The following is a 17,377-nucleotide window of genomic DNA, read 5'->3' as shown; positions in this document are numbered from 1 at the left end:
ATCAATATCAGGCTGTTCTGAACAAACGGCAAAATAATTGACACTTTCAATGAAATATTACAAACGCCGCCGCTGAGGGTGTTGCGATACACTCGCCTGACCATTCCCGGAAGTGGGTAGGAACGCTAGTTTATCGCTAAATCTACTCTGTGATGGGGGTTACTGATTCGCTGTGGCGACCCCTTGAAGGGAAAAGCCGAAAGGAAAAGAAGATCGATTCGCGACCAGTTCATGGTGCACTCCTATTTCCACCCCAAGTCAGATGGGGTCGCATCCGTTTACTAGCATTTCGGAAACGCGGTGTTACAAACGATTGGATGGATGATATACACATTTAAATATATAACCGATCTAATCTCATTTTTCGAGGTTTGAATCTTGGCGTTTACGCATGCGGAACATCCGTTGTGCTTGTTCACCAACGAGCATGTGTTGGTGTTACACACGTTCAAACTCTTAACGTGTTGATTTGTGGAGCTTCTTGTGTTTTATTATTAATCCTAAATTATTTTTTTGTGTTTTTGTGTACGACGATTACACAATTTATTGTAGGAAGAGGACACATTTAAAAATATTTAAACGTTTGTTTGGTTGTGTTGTGAACGCCGGAAATCGTCATCCACTTCCGGTTCTAAACTGCGGTAAGCAACTTCTCCCCACTTTCCACAAAAAAACAATGAATTTGCTGAATTAATTAATTTTATTCGTGTTAAAATGTGAATATCGTATTTATTTGAACGTTTTGTGTTGGTTTGAACCGTTCATTTGACTATATTTGCCTCCTCGCTATGCTAACGATGCTAGCCCCGAGTGCTTATTGAATGAGCAGATCGTTTTGGGCGATGACAACGTCGTCACACTTTTGAGGAGACATTTATGACTGTGACCTATTGTTGTTGCTCTTTTCCTTTTAGTGGATGGCAAATGTTGAGAATGGAATCTTCCTTCACGGCCGACTGGAGCGGTTCTGAAGACGACCAACTGGACCGAGCTTTCCTAGTGGACGAATTGTCCCTCGTCGTCTCAGAGACGCCCAGGTATAGGGATGTGACGACATTTTTTCAAGCATAATTCATCACACAATTTCTAAGACCATATTAAAGTGCGTTTAAATAGCTCTCCAATGATGTCTAGATTATTGTTCTAGGACAAATAATAAGGAAATGATGAAATTTTTAATTTTGGAAATCTGGGGGGATTTTCTGCCTGTAATGACACAGTTAAAACAATGACAATCTGTCACCAAACATCTGAACACGGTCACAATTTTAGTTATTTAAGTTATTAATTGGAATGATTTAGTTGAATTGATATTAAATCATCTGCCCCTTCTTGTTTGCTTTGGTGATGGACAGGCTGACAGACGATTTTAGACAAGAATCTCCTTGGACCGTGATGTTTGCAGATGATATTGTGATCTGCAGCGAGAACGGGGAACAGGTGGCGGAGAAACTAGAGCTGTGGGGATATGACCCGGAAAGGAGGGGAATGAAGATCAGTCGCAGCGAGACGGAATACATGTGTGTGAATGAGAGGGACCCAAGTGCAAGAGTGATGCTGCAGGGAGAAGAGATAAAGAAGGTGGAGGATTTTAAGTGCGTGGGATCAACTGTCCAGAGCAATGGAGAGTGTGGAAAAGAGGTGAAGAAGCGTGTCCAGGCAGGCTGGAGCGGCTGGAGAAAAATGTCAGGTGTGATGTGCGATAGAAGGCTTTCAGCTAGGATGAAAGGAAAAGTGTATAAAACCGTGGGTCAGACCAGCCATGATGTTTGGACTGGAGACAGTGCCACTGAAGAAAGAAAAGAAAGGAAGCAGAGCTGAACATGTTGAGGTTTTCTTTGGGAGTGACCAGGTTGGATAGGATCAGGAAGGAGTACATATTAGAGGCTTTGCAGAGAAAGTCAGACTGAGATGGTTTGGACCAGATGTCCAGAGGAGAGAGAGCGACTATATCGGGAGAAGGATGCCGAGCCTTGAACTGCCAGGCAGGAGACCGAGAGGAAGACCGAAGAGGAGGTTTATGGATGCGGTCAAAGAGGACATGAAGGTAGCTGGTGTGAGAGAAGAGGATGCACAAAACCGGGATAGATGGAGGACATTGATTCGCTGTGGCGACCCCTGAGGGGAAAAGCAGAAAGGAAAAGAAGAAGATTTTGTATGATTTTTCTTTGGAAATCTTTAATTCGGCCATGCAAGCAACGTTTGATGCTGTTGTTCATCTAAAAAAATGGGGATGGAATTATGAATACTGTACTTTCCAATATGAATCACTTGATTGTTGATGGCAAGAAGCGCGTGAGGCTGCCGCTGCTCAACCGCGGAAAAACGTATCCTGTGACTGTAAAGTGACCTTGAGAGTGTTGAAAGGTGCTTAGAAATGACACGAATGATTATTATTAGCTATCTAGCTGGTTAGCTAGCTATCTATTAGCTATCTAGCTATCGATCTCACTGATCCCGTGAGTGTAAAGTGACCGTGAGAGTTTTGAAAGGCGCTTTGAAATGAAACGTCTGCTGAAGGGCGCAAGTTGACTGTGGCGTTTGTTGTCGTTTTGCGTCAGCCCGCAGCTGCCCAAGAGCGGACGATGGCCACGTATTGCGGAGGAGGCGTCCGGCCCGGTGAGTCCCAAACGCTGACATTTGAATTGAAGGCCAATCCTCGAGTCTCCTTTGTCCCGGACATCCGCTGTTACGGCTCGGCAGGCGACGATGCGACGTTCGGCGGCTCGAGGGAAATGTTGCCGGCCCGCCGCCGCTCGGTCGGGGCCGCCTAAGCGCAGGAAGCTAGCCGAGGCGCCGGAGGAAGGCGGCCCGCCGCCCGTGTCTTCCTCGCGCTCGTTTCTCGACGACGTCTGGCTGGACCGCTCCTCCCCTGCTTCGTCTTCGTCGTCCTCTTCCTCGTATTCCTCATCGTCATCGATGACCTCGGAAGCGGCGGCCGATCATCCCGATGTCTGTTGGCCGTCCGACGCCTTGTCCTTCCTGACGGCGGAGGAGAGGCGGTGGCTGAGCGGCGAGCGGCACGCTGCCTCAACAGGTCAACGAAGAGCCATGGCAACATCAATAGGGGAAGGTTTCAGGAAATAACACAAGATTGAGTCCTCAGCTCATACAGTCATACCTCAACTTACAAACTTCATTGCTTCACACAAAGGGTGTAGAAGGCCAAAAGTTCCTCTTCCAAACATTTATTTCCCATAAGAAACCATTCAAATGAGAATAATCCGTTCCCAGGTCCCCAGAAAACATCATTTTCTACTAAATAATCCATAAAACGACACAAAACAGACCTTATTTTACGTATAATAAATGTGCTATTGGATTGTCATGAAAGAAATAAACTGCACTGTATCATCAAGTGGTTTAATTGACCTTTGTGATGGTCGTTGATGTCGTTGCCTCTTGATGATATCCGAGTGAATTTGCCGTGCTTTCTGGGCGATCATACCCTCACGCACATTGTCCCCTGCTAGCTGCTTTTCATTCATCCAAATCAACACAAGTTTTTCAACCTCTTCTATTGCCTGAGACCGTTGCTTAGACAACACCGACAACACCCTTAATAGCTTCCTTGTTCTTAAGTGCCACCTTATCAATTTATGGGTGTGTGCGTGTGTCCAGCACTGCAGGAAACGGTCATCAGCGACGACGACGGCGACTTGTCGGTTCGGCAGGCGCAGATGGAGGAAGACGAAGCATTTGCGCGAAGCCTGCAGGTGGGCGTGGCCGTTCCTTACGAGACGTCGCCGCCACCGTCCCGCTAAGCGCTTCCTGTTTGACAGGCCCACTTTGACCAAGAGGAGGCGGAGTCACATCACTTTCATCATCACAGGGTAACGCGCCATTGCCGTGACATTATCCGCAGAGTCGTCAAGATGGCGGACATCGCCGCCATGACGATGACGACGTCCTCTCCAAGCGGGCTAATCTTTCCTGTCACGTTTCCCCCAGCGCGACGCACTCCATCACGCCGAAGCCCACGGGTCGCCGGCGCAAAGGACGGGCCGCCGCCGCGGACGCCAGCGGAGAACCGGCGACGACTTCCCCGGCGACGACTACGAGGTGAGCGCGCTCGCCGACGTGGGCGTGGCAGATTTCCCGCCCGCGCTGACGTGGGTTGCGCGCGTCATCCGCAGGCGCTTCTGGCACTGGAGGAACGCCAAGGATCGGTCGTGTCTAAAAAGCTGCCGCGCGCCCAAGTCCTGCGCTTCCCCGTTAAGCGCTTCCGGCCGGGCGCCGGCAACACGCAGTGAGTGGTGCGCCGTCCGCCGCCATCCGGACGTGTGCGCCGTGCTTACGTTGGCTTTTCCCGTCAGATGTCAGATCTGCTTCTGCGATTACGACGATGGCGATCGGCTGAGGATGTTGCCGTGCTTCCATGACTACCACGTGGCCTGTATTGACCGCTGGTTGCGGGTGAGATTTTAACCTTTCTTTTTTACGTCATTTCCTTGTGACCGACGCACTATCCTAGTGTCGCGTTCCATTGTGAGCAGGTGTGTTTGTATTGTTCAATCACGATTAAAAAAAAAAAAACAGAACGGATTAACATTTTTTACATTCAGCATAATGGGAAATGTCGTTTTGGTTTTTGAACAAATCAGTTTTCGAACAGATTATGACGCATTATCCTAGTGTAGCGTTTCATTGTGAGCAGGCATGTTTGTATTGTTCAATCACGATAAAAAATAAGACAGAACGGATTAACATTTTTTTACAGACAGCATAATGGGAAATGTTGTATTGGTTTTTGAACCGATGATGGTCGAAAATCAAGTTTTGACTGTATACGTATTCATCTTAATGTGATGGGTGATGTTGCTCTTGTTGCTTGTCATTGTCAGGAAAACACCACCTGCCCCATCTGCAGAGTCGACCTGGCTGACCTCTGACCCCTGGTACCTTGCATGCATGTGTTCTTGTCATTTTTCGGAATAAAAACTCAACTTTTATTGACCTTCAATAAATCGCGCCTCCTTTCAAGCCACCGAGCCAAAAATTGGCCCATTTGACTTGTTTTAAAGCACCGGTGTCAAAGTCGAGGCCTGGGGGCCAAATCTGGCCCCCACCTCATTTTATTTGGCCGGCGAAAGCTAATCAAGCATGTCAAGTGTCATGATGCTTGCTAAAGTCCCAACCCAAATTTCAAATTGTCGTATGTAAAGTTATTATTCGTCTCATATAATTTGTTGTGGCTTATGCATGTAATATGTGGAGGGGATATATTTGGCACCCTTGTTCCAAAAATTTTTCAAATACAGGTAACGTCCGAATTACGACCGAGTTCCGTTCCGACCAAACGGTCGTGAGTTGAAATGGTCGTAAGTGGAAATCCATTCCAAATGTTGAAGAGTGACTCGGGGGCTAAATGACTCGGAAACTCCCCCTCTCTGGTGCCATCACAAGGTCGTAAGTCAAATGTTACCTGTATGTATGCATTTGTCTATTCGTTTATATGTTCATGTTTATTTTATTTATTGATTAATTTGTGAGTTCATTGTAATATTCATAGTTTTGTAATCATATTCATTATAATAATGGGTTGATTAATGAACCGAAAAAAAATATATATATATATATATATACACAACCAAATAAATGAGTTAATTGGTGAACAGATTCCTGATCAAACGAACCCAATAATTGGTTAAATAATGGTCGTAAGTACGGGTGGTCATTAGTCGGAGCTGGTCGTAAGTGGGCTGTTACCTGTATTGCATGAATCGAAGCTATCGGACGTATTCAACGATGACTTGTTTACTCGTTCGTCATTGCCGCAAATTGATTTCAGATGAGGTTTGATTTCATGTATTTTTTGTCGTTGCTGCTGATCTCGGAATCAAGCGTCCATTTTTTGTTACGGGCCTTCCGGGATGGGTGGTGATTGCGCAATCCGGACCGGGCGCGCTTGATCACGAGAAAAAGGCTCAATAGTGCATTGTTCAGTAGTTGGTCTTGAGGCGAAGGTTCTCCTCCTTGAGCCGCCGGTTCTCCTGCACCAGCGCCTCGTTGGCCGACTGCTGCGCCGACATTAGCGCCTGGAACTCGTTCTGCCGAGACACGCCTGCCATTTAGCCCCGCCCCCACTCGCCATTTCGCCCCGCCCTCGCTCACCTGCTGGATGCAAAACTGTCGAATCATCTCCACCTGCAGGTTGACGATGTCCCGGTGGCACGCGTCCCTGCCGAGGCGCCGAGTCACGTGATTGGATGGACGGACGGATGGACGGACGCACGCGCCGGAGGCGGGAAGCCGACGTGTCTGACTGACCTGGACTCGTCCAGCGATTGGCGGATGTCGCTGATGGCGTTGATGAGGACGCCGTTGAAGGGGGCCGCCTCGGTCGCACCTGAACGCCACAAAAAAGTGCCCGTGACATGCCCCGCCCACTTGCAGCCAGCTCGATAATATCATGAGAACAATACATTTCATTTCGAAGCGCCTTTCAAAACTCAAGGACACTTTAGTCACGGGATAAGAATGTTTTTTTTTGTGCGGGTGAGCAGCGGCAGCCATTCGCGCCAGCATTCACTCTACCCAGAATTATCTATCTATCCAGCTAGCTGGCTATCTATCGATATATAGCTCGCTGGCCATCTATCTACATATATTAATATTATATATGTAGCTGCACGCAGATGATTTTGCATTGTGTGCAACCACGGACAAAATAGAATTCATTCTTTTGTCTTCACTTTTTCTACAGTCAGAGACTGCATGAGGATCAATGAGGGACGTGGGACTCCACATTGACCTCTTGAGAGCTCATCTACTGCCACCTCCAATTGCGAGCAAGCGTTTTTTTTTGGTTGCGTACCTGCGCCGCCGGGCGAGTCGTAGTCCAGCTGAGCTTGAACGCCGTCGGGCCTCCCTTGAAGCTCCGGCGTGAAGACCGACGTCCGGGGGCCACAATTGGGGGGCCGGGATGAGTCGGGCAGAGTCTGACCCCGCCCCTCCAGGCCGGGGGAGGACTCGCTCGTCTCTGCCTGTCAATCAAGAAGGACATTCAGTACTTGCGGTTGAGCATTTACAAAGCGGCGGGGTCCATCCGGGTCGCGACCTTGCGAGGGTCGCCGGCTTGGGCCGACTCCTCCTCCGCCTCCTGGAAGGGGGGGGTCCGGTAGGCCGAGGGGGGGCAACGTAAGAGTCGCCCCGCCGCCGACGCGTTCCCGAGGGCCGCGTCGGGGGCCGGGCCTTCTCGGAGTGGCGAAAACATGTCCAGGCTGCCACGCCCACAAAGCTGAGGAAGCCCCGCCTCCTTGCTCACCGCCATTGCTTTGGAACGGACCACAGGGTTAGCGTGGGCGCTCTCGGGCGAGCGACGTCGAGACGCCGCCACGTACCTGCAGCCGCTCCCAACGATTCGCCGGCGCTCAGCGGCGGCGGCGGCACCGCCGCGTCTGTGGGTGAGCATGTGGCACATGTGTTGGCAGAAAAAAAAACCATCCTGAACTACATATGAAAAATGCTGCTTTATTCAAGCTCTAACTTGTTTGCTGTCTTAACTGCCTCTTGGCTGTCTATTTGCCATGAGCTAGCTAGCTATCTTCTGGATAGTTAGCTAGCTAATAGCCAATAAACAGCCAAAAATGTTTTATTTAAGTTGTAACCTGTTTGCTGTCAGTGAGCTGCCTGTTGGCTGTCTAGTGGCTATTAGCTAACTAGCAATCTATTAGTTAGCTAGCCAGCTAGCTTTCTATCTATTTGAGGTACTTCCTGATTGGGTGAACGCTGGCGCGTGGCTACCGCTGCTCACCCAAAGAAAAACTTGTTCTGTGACTGTAAAGTGACCATGAGAGTTCTGAAAGGCGCTCCCAAATTAAATGTATGATTATGATGATGATTATTATGGTGTGTGTGCTTCATGGAAGGAGGGGGGTGTGGTCCTGATACCTTGTCGGAGTGGCGAAAACATGTCCAAGCTGTTTCGTCCGACGCTCGCCAACTTTTCCGCGAGGGACACTAGCTCCGCCCCCTGCGCTCCGCCCACATCTCTCTTGGCCATCGGCACTCCGGCGCCACCTGCGGGGAAAAAACGCAAGCTGGGAAAGGGAGCTCCTTCGCCTGCAGAAGGCAACAATGTACCTGGATTGATGTGAGGGGAGGAGTTAAGGGCGGGGCTTGGCTGCCCGCCGCACAGTTGAGAGGCGGAGCTCCGGGCTGCCGACGCCCTGGACGAAGACATTTTGCCCGACTGTCCGGGAACGCAAAAGCTGCCGTTAGCATCGCTGCTGCTGCAGGTACCATTTTTATTCATCTCAAGAGTCGCATGCTAGCGTTTCATCAGATTACAGTCCAACCAGGGTTTTAGGAACATCTCTGCTTTCAACCAATTGGGTTATCAACCAAAATTTTTCGTTTTTTTTTCTGCCTCAGTTTGCATCTGAAATTCAGTTCTCGGCCACTTTCTGGAGTCTGTCTCAATGTGACCGACGCGCATTATCCTGGAGTGGCGTTCCCTTGTGAGCAGGCGTGTTTGGATTGTTCGAGATCGAGAAAGGAAAAAAAAAAAACGCATTACCAATTTTTACATTGATTATAATGGGAAATGTTGTTTTGGTTACCAACCAATTTTTTTTTTTTTTTTTTTTTTAATTCCTCAGTTTACAACCGAAAAAGGGTACTGGACAACACTGAGTGCACCATCGGACTCCCCTTAGCTTCCTTACACGTCACTTTCTGGTGTCTCATCTCATTGTGACCGACGCATTCTATTATCATGTAGCGTTTTTTAGCATTGTGAGCACGAGGTTTGTATTTTTCAATCAGGATTAAAAAAAAGCAGAGGGAACGGATGACCAATTTTTACATTGATGACAATGGGAAATGTGGCTTTGGTCTTTGAACAAATTGCTTTTGGGACAGGTTTCCGGAAGGGATTATGGCGGAAAACCCCGGTTTGACAGTATTGGATTTAGTAGCTGGCGGGAGGGAGGGAGGGAGGGAGGGACCGTGTGGCGCCACCTTGTGCCTGGCGGTGGCGCATTGGAAGCGCAGACAGGTGACGGAGGTGGCGTGCGCCGGCGTGACCGCCGGGGGGGCGCTGCTGTTCCTCAAGTCGTAGCGCAAAATGTCGCCCTGGGTGGAACCCACCAGCACCCCCGAACCGTCCGGGGTGAAGGCCACCGACGTCAGCGGGCTCTCCGCACGGATCCAACGCACGACGCTGACAAAACAAAGGCACGCGTCACAAGATGCTAACATGCTAACAGCCGCGTCAAGCCAGGCTGACATTTTGCTGGCCGTGTCGTAGCAGACGATCTTTTTGTCCAGGCCGACGCTGACCACCAGCAGCTCGCTGGCGGGCGAGAAGGCCACGGCCGAGCCGGGCGCGTTGTGGGCCGCCCGGAAGGCGTGGAGCTCCTTTTGGCTTTTGGCGTCCCACAGGGTCAGGCAACCGCCGTCCGACACGCTGCCCAGCAGGGAGCGCTTCAGGCACGACAGGCCCAAGTCGCGCACGGCCTAAGGACGACAATGCCCACAAGACGGGAGTGACAAAACCACAAGAATACACTCGCCAACGTCATTGCTTCCCAGACAGTGTGTGTCTAAGGCCAAAAGTGTGTATCCCAAACATTCATTTCCCATAGGAAACCATTACAATGAGAATAATGCGTTCCCAGCTCATCATAAAACATCATTTTCTAAGCCTTAAAACGACACAAAATCGACCATATTTTATCTATAATAAACGTGCTGTGGTATTATAATGAAAGAAATAAACCGTACTGTATGATAAAGACGTTTTATTGACCTTTGTGATGGTCGTTGATGGCTTGATGCGTGGAGTGGCCGCTTTCATCAGCATGAAACACTCGCCATCTTGAGGAATGATCCCTTGGAGGTGCTTTCTCTGCCATCATTTTACCTTGTTCCTCATCAATTGTGTTGTTTAGCTGGGTTGATAGCTTTTTGCATCGAGTGTACTTGTGTGGGTTATTTGCGGAGCCTGATCGATGGGATATTTTAACCTTGCAGTCTACACTCTGCCTTTAAACTATCACAGTTGAAACGAGTCCAAATGTCACTGTTTTATATTCCTTTTCTCACTCTCTCTCGGTCGTGTGCCTGTGTCTTTAATGTTTAAACCACCTCCCCCTCACTGCTGCGTTCATGACCAATCAAATGGCTTTAACCGAAGACTGGGGCAGGGAATAGAGGACAAAAACAGTCGGCTGCCATTTTCTTGTTAGGAGAACAAGAACACTCATTGTGCGTATCCCGAAAAATAGTTGGTATGCCAAGGTTACATTTTCATAAATATAAATTTAACGTTTGTAAACCGAAAAGTTCTTAAGCCAAGGGGTTGGTAAACCGAGGTATCACTGTACCGGGATTAAAAAAAAAAGGAGAGCGCCACCTCCTGGTTTTCGTGTCCGAAGGGTTTACTGGACGTGTTGGTGGTGAGACTGTAGATGACGAGATGTCCGTCGGCGGCTCCGGACGCCAGCAGGCTGTCGTTAGCGTTGAAGGACACGCAGGTGACATCGTCGGCGTGATCCTGCGCGCAACGGCGGGCCATGAAGACCACCGAGACGAAGACGGCGGCGGCGTCTCACCTTGAGCGAGCGAAGCAGCTTGGACGTCTTCAAGTTCCAAATGTGGACGCTGCGATCCAGACCTCCGCTGGCTACAAACTGGGAGGACGAACTCAGGCTGACGCACGTTTGTCCTTTCTGGAAAGAGACGCAAGGCGATTGACCAAAGGACGACGAGCGGTCGCCGGCGTCCGCTCACCCCCTGGCCGAGCTCCAGCAGAGGAACGTCCGGAGACTTCAGACTGGACACCACAACTTTGTCCCCGCTGCTGCTGGCGCTCACCACATGCTGATCTGCCCACGGCGTCAAGGAGCAAACGCCGGAATCTTTGTATTCCGTCTCAAACTCCGCTTTGACTGTACTCGTTTTGTTTTTTGAAAGCAGAGGATACTGTTTGCCATCCAGCAGGCCTGCGCCACAGGGTGGACGGCGCTATGCGGGTTAAAGTGCTGCAGCGGCGTCATGGAGTCCGCATCCCAGATCTTCACCGTGTCTCCAGTGGACATCAGACGGGTGACGTCGTCCGTGGCCGCCATGCCTGCGCGCACAAACACATTTTTATTCAATTGCGATTGTTGGTGAGAGCCGAGTCAGTCACATTGAGCATTAACGGGTCTCTGGGGTGTCAAAGTCTGTTTTGTCTTTTGCGGCGGTTGGGGAAGCCATTGGAATCTTTTTCAAATTGGAAGTCATGCTTTTTGGTCCAAGCTATGCAGCTTATGACGACGTATGACACACGTTTCCCTCCATGCCGGCTCTTCAAATTTCCGAGAAACAGGGAAAAAAATGGATTGAAGTTGACGCTCTTTTTGCGAACACTACAGTTTATAAAGATGAGTAAATTGTATTTTTATAACTCATAGAAGTGGTGGAATATCTCTATTTTTCTCCATAACTGCCAAGTGTCATGCAAAAAGAAGCATTAGCACATATATTTCTAGAGATTTTCTTTCGTAGTATTCAGTGACAGCCATTTTGGATGAAAATCTGCTATTATTATTGCTATTTGCTAATCTGTCGGTTATATTTCGCTTTAGACATCAAATGCTGAAGAATACAGATGATTTAATATCAATTCAACTAAATGATTGCTAAATCATTCCAATTAATAACTAATTAACTAAAATAGTGACCGCGTTCAGATGTTTGGTCACAGATTGTCATTGTTTTAACTGTCATTCCAGGCAGAAGATCCCCTCAGATTTCCAAAATTAAAAATGCCATTATGTCCTTATTATTTGTCATAGAAGAACAATCTATCCGTCATTTCAAAGCTATTTAAGGGCACTTTAATATGGTTTTAGAAAATGTGTGATGAATTATACTTGAAACGTTTTTTGGCAAGAAGCAGGTCGAAATAATGTCCAGGTGCGTATTAGCTTGGGTTGTAGTGTCTGTAAAATGATGTCGTCTGATCTTGGCATTGGTGCCGAACTCCAATCGTTTCGCTTCTTTTCGGGAAGAAACTGTGTGGCAACTTTGACAGCTCTCTGTATGAAGTTTCCATTTCTTTCTAGAAACTTGTACCACTTGACTGACTTTGGGGCTACGAGAAGGCGTCCGCTGGAAAAAGTTACAAACACAAAACGGACGAGCTGAAAAGGTTCAAACTAACCGGCGGGCGGGCGGCGGCTAAGCTAACAAGCGAAAGGGAAACTTGACAAACAGCTAACGAGCGAACTTACAAGTTGTCTGCAGCTCACGCGAGCATCATCAATGACACACAGTTGACACCAAGTCGGGAAAAGTCACCCGCCAAAAGCCCAAATCTGTTTGACAAACCTTTTATTCCTTTGTCTGCTTTTTTCTTATTTTTGAGCAAACTTGACGCGAAACGATTGAAGAGCAAGTAGCTGCCGCCACTACGGAAGGGGTCGAGGGACAAGCATGGCGTCAACCAAACAACAAATCGAAATTTGAAATTATAAATACTAACAACATCAACACTATATATATATATAACGGTGAGTATAGTTTTTGCTTTTTTGAATGTTGCTGTGCCGATGACCATTTTTTGTTTGGGAGCCTTTGACTGAGTCAGTTGCTTGTTCTGTAGCCACAAAGGGACATAAGTCTTCTTGTGCCGATCCCAAGCCCGGATAAATACAGAGGGTTGTGTCAGGAAGGGCATCCTGCGTAAAAGCTTGGCCAAAACAAACATGCGGATCAAACCTCTCAAGATGGAGGACACTGATTTGCTGTGGCGGCCCCTTGATGGGAAAAGCCGAAAGGAAAAGAAGAAGATATTCTTATCCCCTAAACAAGTGATTGCAAAAGTGACTACGGTGTAGTTATATCTTTATTTTTGATAAAACATCTGTTTGAATCAAAAAGTCTACGGAATTGACCTACATCATATGATAGATATTTCGCCTGCAATGAAGAAAATCCCGCCGATATCAAGTTTGTCGAAGTAATAATTGACGTTTGGAGTTATTATTAAGTGGAAACTCTTTCGTCGCTGTAAAATGTCCTTGAGAGTTTTGAACAGTGCTAATAAATGAAATTTATAATACATAATTATGAAAACTTCACAGTTGAATGTGGGACCTTTCTGAGTAGTCTCACTGTTTCATCATTAGGGGGCGGAAGAGAGTAGAGCCGCCAAGACGCAGAACGAAGAAGAACTCTCCCGCTCCGTCCGATCTTGATCTTTTCGGAAGGCGGGAATGCGAGCGGGTCGCCATTCGACCTCCTGTGCACGTTCTTCGCCTTACTGTCGCGACAACTTTCGCTTCCTGACTTCTTTTCCTCCTCAACTCTGACCGCGGACAAAATGGTGCGGACGAAAGCGGACGGTGTCCCCGCGGCGTACAGGAAAGGTAAGCCGTCGTCACACGCCAACTATTTCAAAGTCAAAGTCAGCTTTATTGTCAAATATGCTAATATGCATGACATACAGCACAGATGAAATGACTGTCCTCTCGGATGTAAGCTTGACCGTTGCGAGTTGTGTCCTGCCTGACCAAGCCAACGTCACTCGGCTCCTTCTTTCCGTTCGAGCAACGTTTGGCGTTCAAACCCAATCGGTCGAGGAGGCCATTTAATCATAAATAATAGGAGGCCATTGAAATCAATCAACCTCCCGCCAAAACATCGCCTTCAAACGCATTTGGGCAACAAATGTTGACGCATGGTTGAGCTCCGGACGGACAAAACACGTTGGCTTTTCGCCCTGATTGAGGATTCTCTTTTCTAGGAAACAACAAACAAAAGCAACATTCGCCGCTTGAAATAACAACAAAGGAAAGTACGGCGATTCCTTGGCTTGCGAACTTAATTGGTTCCCACAAAGTGTGTAAGGCGAAAAGTGTATTCCAAACATTAATTTCCCATAGGAAACCGTTAAAATGAGAATAATCCCTTCCCGTGTCCCCATGAAACATAATTTTCAACGAAATAAGCCTGAAAACTACACACAATATACCATATTTTATGTATAATAAATGTGCTATGGTGTTGATGGAATGGATAGCTTTTTTGCATCAAATGTTTTAAGGAGCTCTGGGTTGTACATCTTCGAAGTTGTGATATTGCAGCAGAAACAGATGCAGGCAGACACACACGAAACTTCATTCATAGCTCGTTCCCTTGCTTGTATGTTCTGTTCAAATTGTACAGAAGATGGCTTGTGCGGGTTATTTGTGGAGCCTGAATGTTACCTTGCAGTCTACACGCCTTTGAACTATCAATAAAGTTGAAACCAGTGCAAATGTCACTCTCTTTTCACTCCATTTTCTCACCATTTTACTTTTTTTTTGTTGTTGTTCCAAGCTCCGTCTTGCCCCTTTTGCGAGTGTGTGTTTCTGTGACCCCTCCCCCGCTCACTGCTGCATGTGTGCCCTCCCTCCTCTACCACGGATCTTGACCAATCACGTGTGGCTTTAACCGAAGACTGGGGGCAGGGAATAGAGGGAGGGAAAAAAGCCGGCTGTCATTGGATTGGATTGGATTTGCCTTTATCAGTCTCACAGTGGAGAACTTTACATTTCACAGCAGCAAAGTGATAAAAAGGAATGATAGTAGAAAAACAAAATGCATGAGCTGCTGGAAAGGCAGCCACTCTTGCGGCGCCGTCTTGAAGTCAAAAGAACAACAAAAACTAAACAATAATATGACAGCACAAAGACAATATGACAAAACAAAGACACAGAGTCCTTAATTCTTCAGGACTTGCTGTACCCTCTTTGTGATGACAGGAAGCAGTTCTAAATGAAAGAGGAGAGGATCAAAGCGTCATTTCAGGAGCTCCGAGAACTGGCTCGTTCACGAACGCTCATTGTCAAAATATCAAATCAAATATGCTAATGTGCATGACATACAGCACAGATAAAATTACTGTCCTCTCGGACCAGCATGCAAAGCACTTATAATGGCGTTAACAAACATAATAAACATGATAACGCCAATTTGCCGGGAGAGGGGAGCCGCTGCGCGTTCACGCGCCGCCATCTTGGGAAAAACAAAAAAAACATATGACAACACAGAGTCATTCATTCTTCAGGACTTGCTGTACCCTCTTTGTGGTGACACGAAGGAGTTCTAGATGAAAGAGGAGAGGATCAAAGCATCCATTCAGCAGTGGATCAGGGACGTTATGGTGGAATTTGCACGTCTACTACAAGCTAAATGTTGAAAGCAAACACGAAGCTGTAACATCCATTCTTCCATCCAGTCTTGACATTGAATGTGATTGCAGCTGTTGCAGCTTCTGCACCCAGGAAGTCTTTGGGTTCCAGTGTGGCCAACAGCGCCGCATCTTCCTCATCAACTCAGGCGTCCACTCCTGGTCAGACACTCACACTCTTATTCAACTCATTCACTGCCAGACAATGTGCAAGCATGCGCCGGGTTTTTGTCATTTTCATTCAAATTCCAGGACCCACAGAATTTTGACTTTTGACACTACTACTCCTAATAATACATTTGATTCATGAGCGCCTTTCCAAACTCTCGCGGTCACTTTACGGTCACAGGATAAGTTGTCGCGACTTTAACGACGACAGCGTGAAAAGACTTACTTTTCAATGTAATTTTTTACATTTCATTTTCAATTCCCAAATAAATTCAGGGATGGCAGTGAATGAGTCAAAGTGCGCGAGCCGGATACTGAGTTTGTAACCCCCCCCCCTCCCTTCCCCTCACCCACACAGGAAAGAACAAGTATGCCGGGGGGAACCCCGTGTGCGTTCGGCCAACCCCCATCTGGCAGAAGGGCATCGGGGACTTCTTCGGGGGTCCGGGAACAAAGCCGGAGAAGGAGAACCGGAAGCCCCGCCAAGAAGAGGAGGAGGAGGACGACGGCGAAGAGGCCGGAGGCAGCGGTGTGACCAACACCAGCAACAAGTACGTCAGCTTTCGTCTACATTTTACTGGCTGCTGTTTTGCTACACCATCACAGCTCTGTGGTCACCACATTTTCAGGGCATCGGGCATCTTTTATAAATAAGAATGAAATTTAATTTAGGACAACCGACGTCTCCGCACAAGTTGTGTCCATAATTTGTAAAATCGCTTCAAATGACTTCTACTGAAAGATTCCACCGCATATAGCTATATTTGACCTTTTAAGGCTCGCGCTGAATATTCTGGAAGTCTTGTTTTTGACTTGGTGACGAGTCCTCACGTCACGTCACTAAGGGAAATCCCCCTGACTGAGAAAGAACACATTGCAGCAGTCCTTTCATCACGTCAATGCATTTTGCGGTACTTTGTTTGGTCTGAAAACTTGGTGTTGATCTGTGTTGATGGCGAAATTAGAAGGAAAACGCATAAATAACTCCATGGTGAATCCTTGTGTGTTGTGACAAACATTTTGAGCCCATGTATTATTATTACACACGGAGCTTTGTCGCCATCTTCTGCCTGTTTTGGGTGCGACATCCACCCGCCCCTATTGCCTCAAAATGACACGGAATAAGTTATTTCCTCTTCAGAACTATTTGAATCATATTCATAACTGGATGAGTAACAAGAAAGCATCTTTTCCGAATCTGAAGCCATTGTTTTGATTCTGGAGCAGGGCCAAGACGTCTTGGCGTGACACCACGAACAAGGGGGCGGGACCTTCTGAAACTGGCCACTTCCTGGTTCAATTTGAAGTTGTTTTTAGACACTTAGTCATTTTTATTGGTGTTTTGCATTTGACTAAAATATCATACTGCGTGTTTTGGGTATTTTGGATGCTATAAAACGTTTTTCTGACGTCAGTTAGAAAACAAAAAAGGGATGTCGGCTGTCCTTTGAATGTTGTGAAGAGCGTCGTCGTCGTCTTTGCTTTGCTTTGTCTTTGTTTTCCCTGTGTCCATGAATTGTTTTTGTGCATGTACGTGCAGGGCCCGGCCGCTGCCATCCGATGAAGAGGATGAAGATGAGTGATGAAGATGACTCCCATTTGAAATGTAAATGTGTACATAAAATGTTGAATTGTTTAGGTTATGACCAGTATGTTTTTAATCCCTCCACAATTTGCACTGTTTCATCTCGCTTATACATTTTTATCAATAAACAACAAAAATACTTTTTTAAATGCTCATCTTGTGATGGAAAAAAATGCCTGTTCAATTAAAAATTGAATTCAAGCTGTTCAGTAGTAAAAACACTGAACGTTTCAATTATTTTGCTCATTAAGCCTCGATTATAAAAAGAATGTAAAGTTGTTGTTTTTTAATCCTTTGACGGAATGGAGGGATTGGGCATGGGCAATGTATGTTCACAAAAATTGAATAAAAAATGGCTCATTTTTTACAGACTGTATTTGAGCACTTTGCGTATGATTTGTCATGTTTTCTCCCAAATGTTCAATGTTTTGAAAGCATAGTTATTTTTTTGTATGCAG

General features: G+C 47.0%; 3 protein-coding genes across 4 annotated transcripts; 2 read left to right on the top strand and 1 right to left on the bottom strand.

Moving 5' to 3' along the window:
• The first annotated feature begins 500 nt into the window (after window positions 1–500).
• Window positions 501–6,293, top strand: LOC148897307 (uncharacterized). Its single transcript, XM_088996553.1, has 11 exons — window positions 501–641; window positions 915–1,037; window positions 2,562–2,619; window positions 2,704–3,037; window positions 3,622–3,716; window positions 3,783–3,833; window positions 3,952–4,062; window positions 4,137–4,249; window positions 4,317–4,416; window positions 4,845–4,898; window positions 6,154–6,293. Exons 2-10 carry the CDS (start codon window positions 925–927, stop codon window positions 4,890–4,892), a joined length of 1,023 nt encoding a protein of 340 aa, XP_088852679.1. The 5' UTR covers window positions 501–641; window positions 915–924; the 3' UTR covers window positions 4,893–4,898; window positions 6,154–6,293.
• On the bottom strand, window positions 5,459–12,411 carry nedd1 (NEDD1 gamma-tubulin ring complex targeting factor). Of its 2 annotated transcripts, XM_088996552.1 has the most exons (15): window positions 12,322–12,411; window positions 10,931–11,077; window positions 10,738–10,832; window positions 10,560–10,676; window positions 10,361–10,501; window positions 9,233–9,462; window positions 8,965–9,166; window positions 8,086–8,194; window positions 7,894–8,022; window positions 7,344–7,400; window positions 7,061–7,275; window positions 6,818–6,986; window positions 6,271–6,349; window positions 6,115–6,181; window positions 5,459–6,050 (listed from the first exon to the last, which is right to left on the bottom strand). In XM_088996552.1, exons 2-15 carry the CDS (start codon window positions 11,073–11,075, stop codon window positions 5,943–5,945), a joined length of 1,863 nt encoding a protein of 620 aa, XP_088852678.1. In that variant the 5' UTR covers window positions 11,076–11,077; window positions 12,322–12,411; the 3' UTR covers window positions 5,459–5,942. The 2 variants fall into 2 exon arrangements, with proteins under 2 accessions (XP_088852678.1, XP_088852677.1); XM_088996551.1 differs by having other exon boundaries at window positions 7,894–8,194.
• Window positions 12,412–13,166: 755 nt separating this feature from the next.
• pclaf (PCNA clamp associated factor) lies at window positions 13,167–17,295 on the top strand. The gene is made up of 4 exons (XM_088995804.1): window positions 13,167–13,361; window positions 15,239–15,328; window positions 15,693–15,885; window positions 16,875–17,295. The coding sequence occupies exons 1-4, from the start codon at window positions 13,316–13,318 to the stop codon at window positions 16,915–16,917; spliced, it is 372 nt and encodes a 123-aa protein (XP_088851930.1). The 5' UTR covers window positions 13,167–13,315; the 3' UTR covers window positions 16,918–17,295.
• Window positions 17,296–17,377: the final 82 nt, after the last annotated feature.

This window comes from Hippocampus bargibanti, linkage group LG05 (assembly GCF_051943395.1).
Source record: "Hippocampus bargibanti isolate YZ-2025 linkage group LG05, ASM5194339v1, whole genome shotgun sequence".
Taxonomy (NCBI): domain Eukaryota; kingdom Metazoa; phylum Chordata; class Actinopteri; order Syngnathiformes; family Syngnathidae; genus Hippocampus; species Hippocampus bargibanti.
The sequence above is the reverse complement of the archived record's forward strand: the minus strand, read 5'-3'. Positions and strand labels throughout refer to the sequence as shown.

Coding starts and splice junctions, on each gene's coding strand:
- LOC148897307 (XM_088996553.1), top strand. CDS start 925: ATGTTGAGAATGGAATCTTCCTTCACGGCCGACTGGAGCGGTTCTGAA. Junction 3,038..3,621: donor GCGGCACGCTGCCTCAACAG/GTCAACGAAGAG, acceptor GCGTGTGTCCAG/CACTGCAGGAAACGGTCATC. Junction 4,417..4,844: donor GTATTGACCGCTGGTTGCGG/GTGAGATTTTAA, acceptor TGTCATTGTCAG/GAAAACACCACCTGCCCCAT.
- nedd1 (XM_088996551.1), bottom strand. CDS start 11,075: ATGGCGGCCACGGACGACGTCACCCGTCTGATGTCCACTGGAGACACG. Junction 10,502..10,559: donor AGCTGCTTCGCTCGCTCAAG/GTGAGACGCCGC, acceptor CGTTGCGCGCAG/GATCACGCCGACGATGTCAC. Junction 6,350..6,817: donor CGACTCGCCCGGCGGCGCAG/GTACGCAACCAA, acceptor TGTGGCGTTCAG/GTGCGACCGAGGCGGCCCCC.
- pclaf (XM_088995804.1), top strand. CDS start 13,316: ATGGTGCGGACGAAAGCGGACGGTGTCCCCGCGGCGTACAGGAAAG. Junction 13,362..15,238: donor CCCCGCGGCGTACAGGAAAG/GTAAGCCGTCGT, acceptor ATGTGATTGCAG/CTGTTGCAGCTTCTGCACCC. Junction 15,886..16,874: donor GTGACCAACACCAGCAACAA/GTACGTCAGCTT, acceptor ATGTACGTGCAG/GGCCCGGCCGCTGCCATCCG.